The sequence below is a fragment of the Dermacentor silvarum genome, chromosome 1 (genome assembly GCF_013339745.2).
Source record: "Dermacentor silvarum isolate Dsil-2018 chromosome 1, BIME_Dsil_1.4, whole genome shotgun sequence".
Classification (NCBI taxonomy): Eukaryota; Metazoa; Arthropoda; class Arachnida; order Ixodida; family Ixodidae; genus Dermacentor; species Dermacentor silvarum.
The window spans coordinates 119,828,571-119,842,730 of record NC_051154.1 but is presented as its reverse complement, the minus strand read 5'-3'; the positions used below and the strand labels follow the sequence as shown (position 1 = coordinate 119,842,730).

Here is a 14,160-nt window from a genome sequence, read left to right as displayed (position 1 = left end):
GAGCGTCCCAGAGACGATGCGCCAATGAAGTCTCCCAAAGCCAAGAAATGTCCACTTCCTACAAGGCTGTCCAAGCATAACAGACGAGGCTGAAGGCCATTGCGAACGATGGTTTCGTGTACTCCAGACGGTAATTCAATGACGAGTACAAGTGGTGCCCTTCCGAATAAACGCTGGCGCACAACAGTCCAGCAAAGCTCAACACAAGCGGAAACACGTATTGTACAAATGCTACGTCAAGCCACAAGGGCACCTGCGATGGAAGGCTACTTTGGATCTAGCAACGAGTCGAAATGCGAATGACAACAAGCCACCATCAGATACATTACAATGCCCCTGACATACCCTACAGTCGAAAGGACTCGCATTTGGAACTCGAGAAGCAAAGCCTACACCAGGCAATGTCACAACCTGACGCTGATCGTTACCATTCTAGCCAACACGAACATTGCTACTGAGATCACCTCGATCGATCACCAAGTCACCATCTGTATTGCTGTTCAGGTTGTCACTTGAACTGCTCCTGCCATCAGTTGAACTGCCGTTCAATGTGCTAGCTCAGTGATCCATGGCTAGCGACCAGTGTTTGCACTTAGGTGCGCAATAGTGTACTTGCCGATTCTGCGCTCTGCACACGAGGCGACACAGAAGCTGCCACCACGACTTCAACTTGGAGGCATCGTCCTAGTACACGACGATGATTCGCCTATCCTCTGGAACCTGGCCCGTGTGACGTAACTGTTTAGTGGTCACGACGGCGTCGCTCGAGCATACTGCCTGAAGCTGGTGTCCGGCTCCGTGATAAGGCGCCCAAAATGTTTACTTTCTGGAAGCCGGCAGTCTTTAGCAATTTTGTCCGGCCACGGGAGTGTGTTACAAATAAAGAAGAAAGTGCGCTGAGCACGAGCAGTGGCCACGAGCGCTGCTCGCTCTCAGTTGCTACCAGATCACGAATGAATCAGACGTCCGGGTCCCGGTCTAATCCCCGTCGTTGTTTTGGTACACCCACTCCCCACCAAGAGGCAAGGAAAACTGGTTTGCCATCTGCGACCGACTACGCGTCACCCTTAGCAATTCCAAAATGTGGAAGCTGCCTCGCTATCTTATCGACCCGCCCAAGAGCAAGACTGAATCCCACCACACTATGAATAAAGTCATCCATGAACACCTGGGAGACACAAGTAATCTGCTCGAGACACTCATGGCCTACTACTTGCCTACTCATTCTACGAAGCCCCTTTCCCCATACTTGGGAAGCCCCAACCCACTCCTAGAAGATGATATCTATCTTCATGAGGTTACGGCCACCCTAACCAAGCTTCGCCGCAATACCGACGCCCGAAATAGACCAAATCACCAACAAGGCCCTGGCCAACCTGGACAGCCCTTCCCTCCTGCTGGAGCTGATTTCTCATCTGAATCACATCTGGAAGGTGGGCTCACTCCCACAGGAATGGAAAACAGCAGAAATCAAACTCGTACCAAAGCCAGGCAAACCACCTGGCACAGACAATCTTCGACCCATTTCCCTCATGCCATGTGTAGAGAAACTGTTGGAACACATCGCCTTAAACAGACTGCAAACATACCTCGAAGATCGCAAGAAGCTACCTAAGAGAATGTTTGGCTTCCGCTCGCATCTGCCTACGCTAGACATCCTACTTCAGTTCAAGGAAGAAGTACTAATACCTGCCATGTGCAAAAAGCCCACAACCATCCCTCAACTGCACTCATCGAACCTACCAGTAGAACAAAGAATTCGCCACAGGTCGCAAGGCAATACTGAAGGTGGGAGACTTCGCCATAGATCCAGTCTGCTCCGCAGCCGCGGCACCCATCAAGGGGCTGTAGTTTCCCTTTTGTCATTCAACATTGTGCTCATCAGTTGGACTCCATTCTGGGCATACATCACAGCTTATATGCTGATGGTTAAATTCTGGAGTTTTATGTGCCAAAACCAAAATATTATTATGAGGCACATATGCTGACGATATTAAGATCTGGTCAGGCACGGGATCCCTAGGAGAAAACGACAATCACCTGAAAATAGCAGGTGACGTGGTCAATGATAACGTCAAGTCCTGCGGCCTGCCTCCAATGTGCTCCACAAAAATTTGAACTTTTCATGGTTTCCCTAAGAAAGAACCCCAACCTCCTGGAATCGCCCACTGTCAACATCCACATAGAGTGCAACACCATCGCTCCCTCTCCACATCTCAAGATCCTCGGTATGACCTTTCAGGCGGCCCGCGCAAACTCTCTCTTCATAAATAAACTAAACACACCACAGAGCAAGTCACACACATGATCCGACATTTAATCCCCAAAACGAGGGGAATGCACGAGGCAGACATGGTTTGTCTAGTCCAGGCATTCATAATCTTCCAAATCATGTACACCGTACCTTATGCACTCCTCACCAAGGCAGAAATCGAAAAGGTAGATGCTATGATCAGGAAAGCCTACAAACAGGCGCTCGGACTTCCCATCAGCACTGCCACCGACAAACTATTAAAACTCGGCCCGCACAACATGGTCGGCGAGCTCACAGGTGCTTACCTTTCGAGTCAAAGAATGAGGCCGGGAAACACGGGTGCAGGGAGTACTCTCCTCTCTTGTCTGAGACTCAACTTCTCAGCAGCATCACCCTTACGAAATTATGAGTCTCTCACGAGATCAGGAAACAACTTTCCATCCCATCGCTCCCCCACAACATGCACCCCAAGGACCACGTTGGGCGCAGGGAAACGACAGCCAAGGCCATATACAAGAGCTGTGGCAAAGAAGCAACCACCGCATACACGGACGATGTCTCCTATCTCGGCATAGAGGCAATGACGGCCGTAGTCGTCCAACACAATCAACATGTCACCAGCCTAACAATACCAAGATATGGCCCCTTACAAGCGAAGGAAGTGGCCATGGCACTAGCCATTGTGCAAACTACAGCCGAAGTCATCATTACTGACTCACAGCAAGTGTACCGTGACTTCTTGTGCAGACGAATCCAATGTATCACGCAACACATCATTTCCCAACACCTGCTGAACAGACCCATCATAATCATATGGGCACACGCCCACTCTGCCATCCCGGGAAACGAAACTGCCCACCTCTTGGCCCGAGAGTTATCCCGCTCTCCGAGGAGGCAAGTAGGAGAGACCGATCCCATTGACCACGTATCAAGAGATCACACAGCACTATAGGTTAGAACAATTTTAAGAGCAGGAGCGACAACTCCATGCCCTTCAGATGAACACTTTCCCCATCCCACTAAATGCCCCATCTTGCCCCCCTATGCCGCTTCTGCAGAGCCCACAGGACCCTCTTTCATATGGTAGGGGGCTGCAACCAAAACCCACTACATTTACCTAAACCCTTCTATTCTTCCTTTGAGCTTTGGGTGAGAGCAGTGACGAGCTCCAACCTCGATGACCAGCTTCTGCTGGTGTTGAGGGCTGTAGAAGCTGGAAGAGCTCAAGGGGTCTTGGACTCTTACTGCTTTGTCGGAATAAAGACGTTTATTCTCTCTTATCGAGTGGGCACATCAATACTTCCCGCCAAAATGCTCCGCCCAAACGAGCTACTGACCCAGGCTGAATTTGACGAGCGCGAACATAAGCTCGCCGAAGCAGCAAAAACGACAACGGGCATCACGCGCTACACGGCCCGCTACACAGATTGGCGCTTCGTCATCTGTTGCGTGCTGCAACAATTCACATGTCAACTACAGTCGAGTCTGCAAATTTTTTAGTGACTTTGGGTCATACGTCCTCCCGGTTAGTATGTTTTATTCATGCATTTCTTTTCCTTCTTCTTTCTGGGGTTTTACGTGCCAAAACCAGTTCTGATTATGAGGCACGCCGTAGTGGAGGGCTCCGGATTAATTTTGACCACATGGGGTTCTTTAACGTGCACTACAACGCAACCAAAACGTATGAATGAGATTTTACTGTAGTCACCAAGCCTGCTTGAGCTAATCAGGTATGGTATACATGCTTATCATTCTAGCATTATGCCTACATCTCACATTGTGAGCAATGCAGCGTATCGAGTATTCGTATATATGTCATGTATTTGCGAGCATGCGCTGCATCAGTACCCAATTTGGTGTAGTTGTTGCGTCCAATTTTCCCATAAAATGAGTAGTGGGATAATACTAAACGCAAGACCATGCCATAATGCATTTCTCTGCAAAGTTCGGGAATTAATATCTCGAAACTGGTGTCATCCGGAGAATTCGTTTCAAGTGGATCCGCCTTGCGAACTCCACGGCTACAATTTGCAAATTGCAATATGGGCCATCAGGTAATTAGCTAAAAACTTAATTAGTGAATTTTTGTTGATTAGTTGATTATGAATTTCAATTTTTTGAACAAGTAATGTCCGCCTCTTCGAATAGACCAGCTCGTTAACTAGAATTGGGCTATCTGCTACAGGCAACCTTAAATACATTTTGAAAGTGTTAAATAAATTTTGAAAGTGTTTGCTGAAACACCCTGTATATGAGCTCCGATATGTCATCTCTTTCTGCTTATCAGTTAAAATGCATAATATCAGAACCTAAACCTTCAATAAGCAGTAACAAGGTACTGCGGAAACATAAAGGGAGTATGGAATGCCACCTGGTTGTTCATAACCTACTCACGCTCAGAACTGCCTGTAGCACATTCATGTTGGAGATAAAATTGATCTTTTTAACATTTTCAGACACCAATTATTTCTGTTGATTTAAAACTTAATTTCACCACATTCCTTAAATCTTCATAATCATAAGAAGCGTACAGCTGCAGAATAGAATAAGAATTTTCAATTCTTTAATAAGTTTTGTGAAGTTTACAGAATGTGGACTCCATGCAAAAACTCACTACAGGAACATCAAACACGAGAACCAACTATTGCTTGTCTAGCAGGCTTCAAATGCACCTACCCAGCCACTTAAAATTATGCCTTGTACAACACGTTGTGAAAAACAATGAAAGAAGTGAACTTACTGCATACAACATACTCACATCGAGCAAAAATACCCAACTGTCCACCTTCCCACTCATTTTACTAAAACATTTTGCACATTTTATTCAAGCTTGCAGCACAATTCCAAGAAGAAGTGTTTCAAGACACATGTGACATATTTTAATTTTTATTACTTTCATCAATGCTCTTGCTGTTGATGCACAATCTTGGCGTACAGAATTGTGTACACAGTGCCTTAAAGGGTTAACGGTGAGTAAATTTTTAGTAGAACCAAAGTATAAAATATGTATTAAAATAACATGAGTGTTTATCCACGATAGATAAACACTACAGTGGATATCCACTTAATTTTATAGCTATTCATCACAAACTGCACCACCTAAAAAGCTATGAGCATACCAATATTTGCAAACAGATGCTTTCTACCCCAAAAATCTAGAAACAGGCTGTTAACGTGACAGTTAAGGCAAACCTCTCTGGTTTTTCTGCACTTCTGCATTGTGAGCCATTGCACCTAAAATAGTGGAACTGACCTGCTTTAGTGAGACCACCGACAGCATAGATGTGGCCTGCCACATCTGGGCAGCAGCGAGGCCGAGTGCGAAATCCCTGCAACAATGGACGGCGCTCAGGCATGAGTAAATAGTCGCGTGCCTCATCTAGTAGATCACGACACCGGTGGCAACCACGCACTAAGGGCTCTGCAGCCACCCGGTCTGCCAGAAACTGGGGGCTTAGCAGCGGCAATCGAACATGTGCCAGCACCTCCGGCAGTAGAGAGCCCCGGTTTTCACGATCATACAGCACCCATGACATCACTGCTTCAAACACCTGCAAAGCAATGAAATGCAAGTGCACAGTTCTTCTGCCAGCACTGCTCATTGCAGGGTGGCTAAAATGCGAATCCCAAAAATACCAATTACACAATCTGTTAGCTACTACTAAGCCAAGTGCTATGCAATGGGCAGATGAGTCATCATGTTTCTTTATAGACTGCAGTGGTGATATCCTACAGTTTCAGTAATTGAAAATTTATAGCCCTTATTATTTCATGGAAACAAACAAAACACAAAATAGAAAGAAAAGCAGGCAAGCAAATGTCACCTGAAAGGCGCATAAACAGAAAAGCACGGCAAAACACAACAGACCAAGACAGTCAACGATCACTAGATATTCAAGTTGAGTCCCATAGCTGCAAGAAATTCTAAAACAGCTCTGGAGGCCTCCGATCAGCTGGAAGCTTAACCCTTGGGCAATAAAACGTCAGTGAGCAAAGAGTGTGAAAGACCCAGGGCTGCTATTTCTTAGCGATGCCTTTTTGTATGCTAATGCCTTTCGACGCTTTTCGCGTTCATGAGAAGTCAAGCTAAGCTCCGCCCTGGGCGGACCGTCGAACGCCGCCACTCACAAACGCGAAAAGCTCTGAAAGCTATTAACATAGAAAAAGGTATCGCTACAAAAGAGCGGCCCAGCTGTTGCAATTTGCTCCCGAGCACAGAATGACTGCTAAAGGATGAATGTCTGTAATTGTAAAAACAACTGCTCAAATATTTCACAACAGTATCCACAAGCTGGGCATAAAGGACTTGGCACATGTATATGCCAGTGCAGGCAATCAGCTGCATTAATGCACCTGATGTGCAATTTCAGCACAACAGGTCAAATAATTGCTTAAGGGTAGGATCCTCTGGGAACCCATTGATACAGGTGTGAGCTTTGTAGGTGGCGGCATATAAGCATACGGGCATTGCCAAATTTACATAACGTATTGCAAGTAAAGACAAGGTTGTGTGCCGTCAAAAGAGCATCCGCTCCCTCATTTTCTAAGGTACCAATGTGTAACGATATCCACTGAAACATTAGTGTTCTTCACTGAGGTGTGATTCCATGGCCAACCTTGAATCTACAAGCTGGGCACAAAAGGCTGGGAAAAGACCCTCCTCACTTATCCTTCCTCGTTCCTTTGTGCAGAACCCGATGTCAGTGAACATAGATGACCCACACAGTCTTAAATACATATAGAAAACTTAACCCAGGTTGCCATAATCACATTCTTTTAACTAGCAATCGGCATAAAAAAAATTTGCATGGTGAACCACTGAGATGTGGGTTGCTGTACTTACAATTAAATTCGGTTGCGAGCACTGTGCACGTACAGAGCACAGAAATAGCATCCCCTGACAGAATGCAGTTTCTGAGAATGGAACATGTGAAAAAGCGAGCTCATGCGTTGCACGCACACAATGTGTTATAAGTTGTTACAAGTATGAGAGGGTTATTAACAATCAGGTAGCCTTTCATGCACTTTATATGTCGGCACAGTAGCATATTGCTGCCCAGTGAAAGTTCTGGCTCTGAAAACGATGCATACTATATGCCTGCTCTTCACGGTGTGACGTCACTCAGTGTCTGCTCCATACCTGACAAAGAACAGAGTACAAACACAGCAAGTTCTGAACAGTTGGCAAATGACACCAGCTGCACTATTTGACAAGAAATGCATGCATTGAAATGAATGCATGTTTCCTGTGGCAAGAAATTTTTGAGGTATGAGGGCAATCTTGAAACATCAACTTTCTTTTTTAAAAAATGGCATTTTAAATTTAATTTGTTTTAATATAATGCCATGTACTGCTGTAGCTACTACCGAGAGAATTGTTGAATTCTCTACGCTAGTCAAAAGCAGATGATCATGGCAGCCAGCACTGTTTCCTAGTTGCAACCAGCTGCATGACAGAATCAAGAATGGTGAGTGACGAGGGAGTTTCATTGCATGTCAGCAGAATGGAAGAAAATACACTGCTTTTCCTCCACACAATAGCGAGCTTTTAATGTTTCATTACCCCAGACTTTTCAATAAATGATTTAGTCAGGTGTCTTGACATGAAAATTCTGACTTTTTTCTTTCGGAAAATGAAGGTCTAAACCCCAAAGAAAAAAAAAAAAAAAAACTGGCAAGCATCAGAGCTCCCCCCCTATAGAATTTACTTAACATTTGTTCCCACCAACCAATTTGTGAATGTATTGCGTCATGATTTCATGATACAATGGCTCACTCTGTTACTGCAATCACTGCAGTTGCCACTAGTGAGCGCAGTGAGAAAAAACACGCACGACACTCTCGTTTAGTTTTTAATGAGCAATAATATCAGATATTTTTATGGCAACAGGTCAGCAAATTTTGATGCGTGTTATGAGATCACAATAACGTTGATGGTGCCAGGTTGAGTTTCGAGGCCAATGTTATTACCATTGTTACCAACATTATTTTTTATCACTGTTTCTCTATTTTCATATTCATTAAGTGTCATCCTTTTATATGCAGGAAGCATGCGATACAGTTTCTACAACTTTCATCTTGTGTGTGTGCGTGCATGCACGTGTGTGTCAGTACTCCTCCAAAACATTTAAAACATTTGTTTCACACGTTCTTGCAATTTAGTGAGTACCTTAGGAGTACAAGAAAAAATTAATTACACCCTTTCACTTTCTTACAAAGGTAATGTGAGATACCACCACATTTGCTTTTCAGTTCATTGTAGTAATAATGTGCTCAGGGTAATCTTCAGATATTTTTTGTCATGCACACCAAGCTTTGAAAATCACTCCCTTCTGTTTTCACCTTACTGACGCATCTTGTAAACAGGTTCCAGTGGACCTCATTCAAAAAGAAACTTCTGCAAATATCACACACTTTACAATACCAATCACACCCTTTCACTTTCTTACAAAGGTAATGCGAGATACCACCACAGTTGCTTTTCAGTTCATTGTAGTAATAATGTGCTCAGGGTAATCTTCAGATATTTTTTGTCATGCACACCAAGCCTTTGAAAATCACTCCCTTCTGTTTTCACCTTACTGACGCATCTTGTAAACAGGTTCCAGTGGACCTCATTCAAAAAGAAACTTCTGCAAATATCACACACTTTACAATACCAATCACTTAATCACTCTACAACAGTTCTGTTTTGGTGTAAGGATAGATGGACACCACTGTAGACCATGCACCATACATTTCACAAGCCACACTAGTTCCTCTCTGAATATGCAGGTAGTGATGTTCTTTATGGTACAAAATGTTGAATGACAATTTAGAAATAAAGAGACTATCACATGAGTCTCAGCAGTTTGGAATGCTTTTCGTAACAGAAACACATCTGCTGGTCATCAAGGCTTCATCACAGCGATGCCCTGCAAAGAAGCCTGCAACATAATGGCTACTACCACTAAAAGCGGTATAACACACATTACGGCACGATAACGTAACAGTTTACTAGTCGTTCAATGACAAGATGTATAGTGTATGTTTAATTATTATGATGTTTCTGCCTTCCCTTAGCAGAATTTGTTTTCACACATCACAATCCAATCTGCTTGCCTCATCATGCACTTTACTGCATATATGATAAACATGGAACAATGTTTATTTTGGAGTGATGCACAAGGCACAGAGAAGGCAGAAAACGTAAACGTGGTAAAACCTGTGTGGCTGGCAACATATGAAAAGTGAAGGAACTTTGATGAAAATGTTACCTGGTCAGTGCATACTGCTTGATTACGTTGTCTGGCAACTGCTCAAGCTTCCTTTAGCAAGCATATAATTCCTGATAAAAGCTAACTGTGTGAAGTTTTGCAACACGTAACATACTAGCAGAGCCGGTTTACACCACGCTCGCCCACCATTTTTCAACACTGCCACTCAGGTTAAACCTTATCCCACGGACAGATTAGAAATATTAATGGGATGTTGCAGGTAAGGCAGCAAATAAAAGTCTATAATAGTCGTTTAGGAGCACACGTACAAACGCCAAGGGGCAAATGCTCTACAGCATGCTAAGTGTACAACATAACCTACTATTGAAGCACTGCCTTTCATTTTCATCTGCTGTGCAAACTTAGATGCCCCAATAAAATTTGGTGACAGTGATAATCTCACCCAAACAAAGAAGCCACTCAAAGATTTTTTTTTTTTTTTCAACCTAGAAACAAAAAACCAGTACCTGCTCCTCAGACACGACATAGAGCTGATCCCAGCCAATGATTTCAATAGCATCTTGCAGGGGGAGTGCAAGGAATTCATCTGACTGGCAAACGTCCAGAAAGTGCTTCTGAATGAATTTATTAGTGGCTTCGACCAGGGCAGGGCAGCCAAGGGTGTCCGCAAATGAACGTATGCCCAATACATTGTTAGGATGAAGCCTGCGCAAAATAGGCAGTAAAAGGTTAACGTGGAAGTTTTAAGACAAACGTCAACAATGCGTATCCAATTCAGATTTAAGACATCAAGACTTACCTTTTAACAAGGAACTCCGAACAGGCCTCCCTGACTTTGAGCAGCTGCAGAAATGAGGCGCCAACTAGCAAAGACTGCACGTTTGAGGGTGTGATATTCACCTTGCCGCTATACGCAAAATTAATGAGAGCTTCCAGTGCCCTGAAATACAAAACACAATGAGTGGTCCGCGCACGTACAGATGAAATATTAACTTACGAGGCCTCAATGCCACGAATGGTGATCTCCTTTTGTTTGCTTTCCATCATATCGTGCATGAACATAGCGTAGAAGTAGGGAATCGTGGAAGCGAGGACAATTCTATGTGCAGTGAAGATTTCATCGTCGACCTAGGTAACCAAACAGGGCGAAGTTTTACCTTTTTCCACGCACTCATTATATAAAAGCAATGGACACAAGGTATTCACCTTGAGTGTGATGTCACATAGCTTCCCTTGCCTCCGAATTTCCTCAATAAGTCCAAAACTTGAAGCTGGCAGGTCGCTCTGAGAAAACGTGTAATATTCATCCGACGCCATAGTCGCCAGGAAGGCTTTCACATAATTATATCGAAACTTTCAGACATAATTGTGCAAGCTGTAGTGCGAGTGCAACGTCGTGGCCTGTCAAATACGCGCTGTATCTCAGCATCAGCTATACAGCATATAGCTACCTGACGTGAAAACTTGCCTCGCCTTCGATGATCTCGAGATTACTGCACCCGTGTTTTTGCGTTCAAAAATAAATCGTGAGAAAGTTCAAACCAAGTAGTTCAAACAGCTACAACACAGGGCAATCGCTAGCAGACTACCGTCAACTAGCTTCTAATGGATAAAGCCATCGTAATGAAGCTGTAGCCAGACGCTTCAAATCACTTTCTGCATTTAAATTGGGAAATAGAAAGGAAACGTCTTGTTTATTATTTTACATGGACTTCAGGAACTAGCATGTTAAAATTTATTTACAAATAATGCTAAAACTGTGCAAGGATAGATCGGTAGTCACGATAGATACGTGCGAGATCAGGCCAGCATCACGTTGCGAACTATTTTTATTTCATACGAAAGCGCAAATTAACCGCACACTACGCAAACAACTTGTGTCTCATGCTCCGTCACTCTTTTTCCAAGCGTCGTTTCAGACATTATTGTAGGAAACTCTTATGGTTTCAGAAGACGAAACATCTGGATCGCCTCTGCGTGCTTTGCGTTGTCCGGATGGTGCGTACAGCAGTGCCATCTCGGCGTTGCTGGGTTTGAGCGTCATGCTCAAACCGTATGCAGTGCGTCTCCGCCTGCCCCGGAGCGCGTAGGTCGCCGTCAACACACCGCGTATGTATGTAACATAAACTGTTACAAATAGAAACAGCAAACAAAAATAAGAACAGGCACTGTAAATCCGGTATGAAGACAAACTACGAAAAGCTTCCTACAGAAGTTCATCACCAGGGATCGCCAAGGAGGCCAAACGCACAGCATTGCCTCTCGGTGAGCTGTTATATATTTTATTGAAAATTCTTTCCGTTTCCTAAACCTTTTTCTCTTTTTTTAAGGAATCGTCGCCTATGGTAGTGTCTCGTTTGTCCTACCATTCTACGTCATGTCCTGTGCAGAATGTCTAATTGGCTACTGCCTCTCTTGTGCAGTGGCCAGTGGCTGGATAAAAACGGCCAATGTGGTCGTGATGTGGTTTTGTTGGCCTGAAGAATGTTTCGGGTGCGCCAGCCGTAGATTGGAGAGACATTTTACTGCTGGTTGTAGCATGGTGGCCATTTGAAGACGGAAAGCACTGGAGTTAAACACTTTCGGTTGGACGGCATAGCGGCGTGTGGCGAAGTTGTCGCGTCCTCTGAACCGCACAGCCGGCCCGGCTCAGGTAAAGAAAGTACTGCAATGCTCGTGCACACGTGCCAGTACGCGCTGTTTCAGCCCGTGTTGTGGCTAGTTCGCTACTTTCTCCACGTTATCCCAACTAAAGGCAATGCCTCCTCGAAAGAAGATGTTCATATGGCGCCCAAGTACGATTGGTACCTAGATATATTTGTACATTGATCTAACACCATTCATCACAAATTATGTTGCCTGTGCCGGCGAACTAACCATACACGGCCCGACTTTCATGGATTCTGCTGTGGACAGCTTTAGCATGAGTGAATCATTAGTAGATTTGTCTTTTCGCAAGCGAAAATGTGTGGCCAAATCGTGGGCTGCGAGCCGCCGCATACTCCTAGGAACGGCATTGATCCGTACGGTAAGTTGGCGTAAATATAGACACCGACTTGCGACACCCAACCGGATAGAGGAAAGCTTAATCGATGAGTCGCTGACGAAAACTATCGATTTAGAGCGTACCGGCTAGCGGCAGTCGCTGTTGGGTCTTGCCGGGATCATCACCGCTGCAACGTTTTTCATGCTGTCTTCGTTTCTCTGTTCATAGATGATTCACTTGTTCACCCATTTTTAACATTGCGGCGCGATTATTTCTTTTCTTCTCTCTCTATTTCTTTTTTTTTTTTTTGTGCCCTGTGTACTGATTTCATACCTCTCCTGTGCCCATGCGAGAGCTGCCTGTCGCAGTAGCGCTCAGCATGCACTGTGCGTTCTCTTACATAATGCTTGCTGGGTGGTCATTGCGAAACCGTCGCAGTAGTTGTGAACATAGTGCCTGAAATTGCTGCTGTGTTGTTGGGGCATGTCATTGAAGCCCTCATGTTCCCAGTCTTGTTCATGCTGCCCTACATTTTATCGCAGCTAGCCAAGTTTTTATTATCCTGTATGAAAAAGACTTTACACCACCTGCTTTTCTTGAAACTGGTTGACTTGTAACCCTCTCACACGGGCAGTTTCAAGCCTCGTCTTTAGCCAGTTTGGATTAAAAATGTTAAATGCAATTCGAAAACCATGCTGCTACATGGTCTCACTCAATGCTCATGAAAATGCTGATATTGATCTCTTAAGTACCACATGACACTAGATGCACCAGAAACAAAAATCTGCATTTGACAAATCTGCCTCCTGATGCAATAAAAACTGTATTGGTGACAATATATGTAAAGAAAATCCATTTCATATATGTTTTCAGCCGTGGGCAAGGCATCATTCATTAATACTACGTGTCATAGCATCTAGAAAAATTCATGCACTGTCCTAAAAAGAACTAATATGAAATGTTAGTACTTCATGTTTTTACGTTTTGGCAAGTTTTTTGTTTTTTAGCTTGTGATAGCTTACAAAGGTCTTGGGGTTTAGGTGCAAGCTAGTTGGTATGGATCGTTCATTTTAAAACAGCGCCAAAAAACACGGACAAGAGAGAACACGGGACAAACGCTGACTGCCAATAACATCTTTATTGAAGCCTGTGCAAATATATACTATTCGCAACGGGCTGAAAGAGAGAAAAATAAAGAAAGGGGGAAGGCGAGTCATCGTTTATCAACTCTTGCTGCACATGCGTGAAAAACATAAAAGCAGCAAGAGTTGATAGACGGTGACTCGGCTTCTCTTCTTCATTTTTCTCTTTATCAGCTCGTTGCGAATAGTATATATTTGCGCAGGCTTCAATAAAGATGTTGTTGGCAGTCAGCGTTCGTCCCGTGTTCACCCTTGTCCATGTTTTTTGGCGCTGTATTAAAATGAATTACAAAGGTCAAGTGTGCAGATGGCAGCCTTTGATCATGCTTGAGATTTTTTATTGCATTTGACATACGTCATGTGCGTCAGGATTAAAGTCATGTGCATTTGAAAATGACCAAGTAGCAGCACAGAACTTGCATAAAGTTTAATTGCACTTGACTCAAGAACATTCAAAAGTGCCCTTCTGCTAGAGGCATGAAATGAAAATATTGGTTTGAATGAAGCTCTAGCTCTCTATAATAAATCATTGAGCGCTGTAGTGTGAGTGGTACTGAAGGT

The 14,160-nt window shown here is 44.0% G+C and overlaps 2 protein-coding genes across 6 annotated transcripts in view; one reads left to right on the top strand and one right to left on the bottom strand.

The window, feature by feature from the left end:
• The window catches only part of LOC119435925 (kelch-like protein 18), a 46,719-nt gene extending 35,701 nt beyond the window's left edge, over positions 1-11,018 (bottom strand). The window contains exons 1-5 of the mRNA XM_037702622.2: positions 10,678-11,018; positions 10,469-10,599; positions 10,271-10,411; positions 9,978-10,176; positions 5,508-5,805 (exon numbers count right to left, since the gene is read on the bottom strand). Coding sequence (XP_037558550.1) covers positions 5,508-5,805; positions 9,978-10,176; positions 10,271-10,411; positions 10,469-10,599; positions 10,678-10,788 — 880 coding nt within the window. The 5' untranslated portion in view covers positions 10,789-11,018. The remainder of the gene's footprint in view (positions 1-5,507; positions 5,806-9,977; positions 10,177-10,270; positions 10,412-10,468; positions 10,600-10,677) is intronic.
• A 485-nt stretch (positions 11,019-11,503) lies between these two features.
• Positions 11,504-14,160, top strand: part of LOC119435922 (calcium-transporting ATPase type 2C member 1-like) — a 185,102-nt gene continuing 182,445 nt past the window's right edge. For 4 of the 5 annotated variants that reach the window (XR_007465291.1, XR_007465292.1, XM_049660885.1 and 1 more), the window contains exon 1: positions 11,504-11,736. Coding sequence is in view for 2 of the 5 variants with exons in the window: in XM_049660885.1 (XP_049516842.1) it covers positions 11,653-11,736 (84 nt within the window). In the remaining 3 variants the exon portion in view is untranslated. Of the gene's footprint in view, positions 11,737-11,932; positions 12,125-14,160 lie in introns of those variants that run through there. The other variant, XM_037702621.2, reaches the window with a different exon arrangement.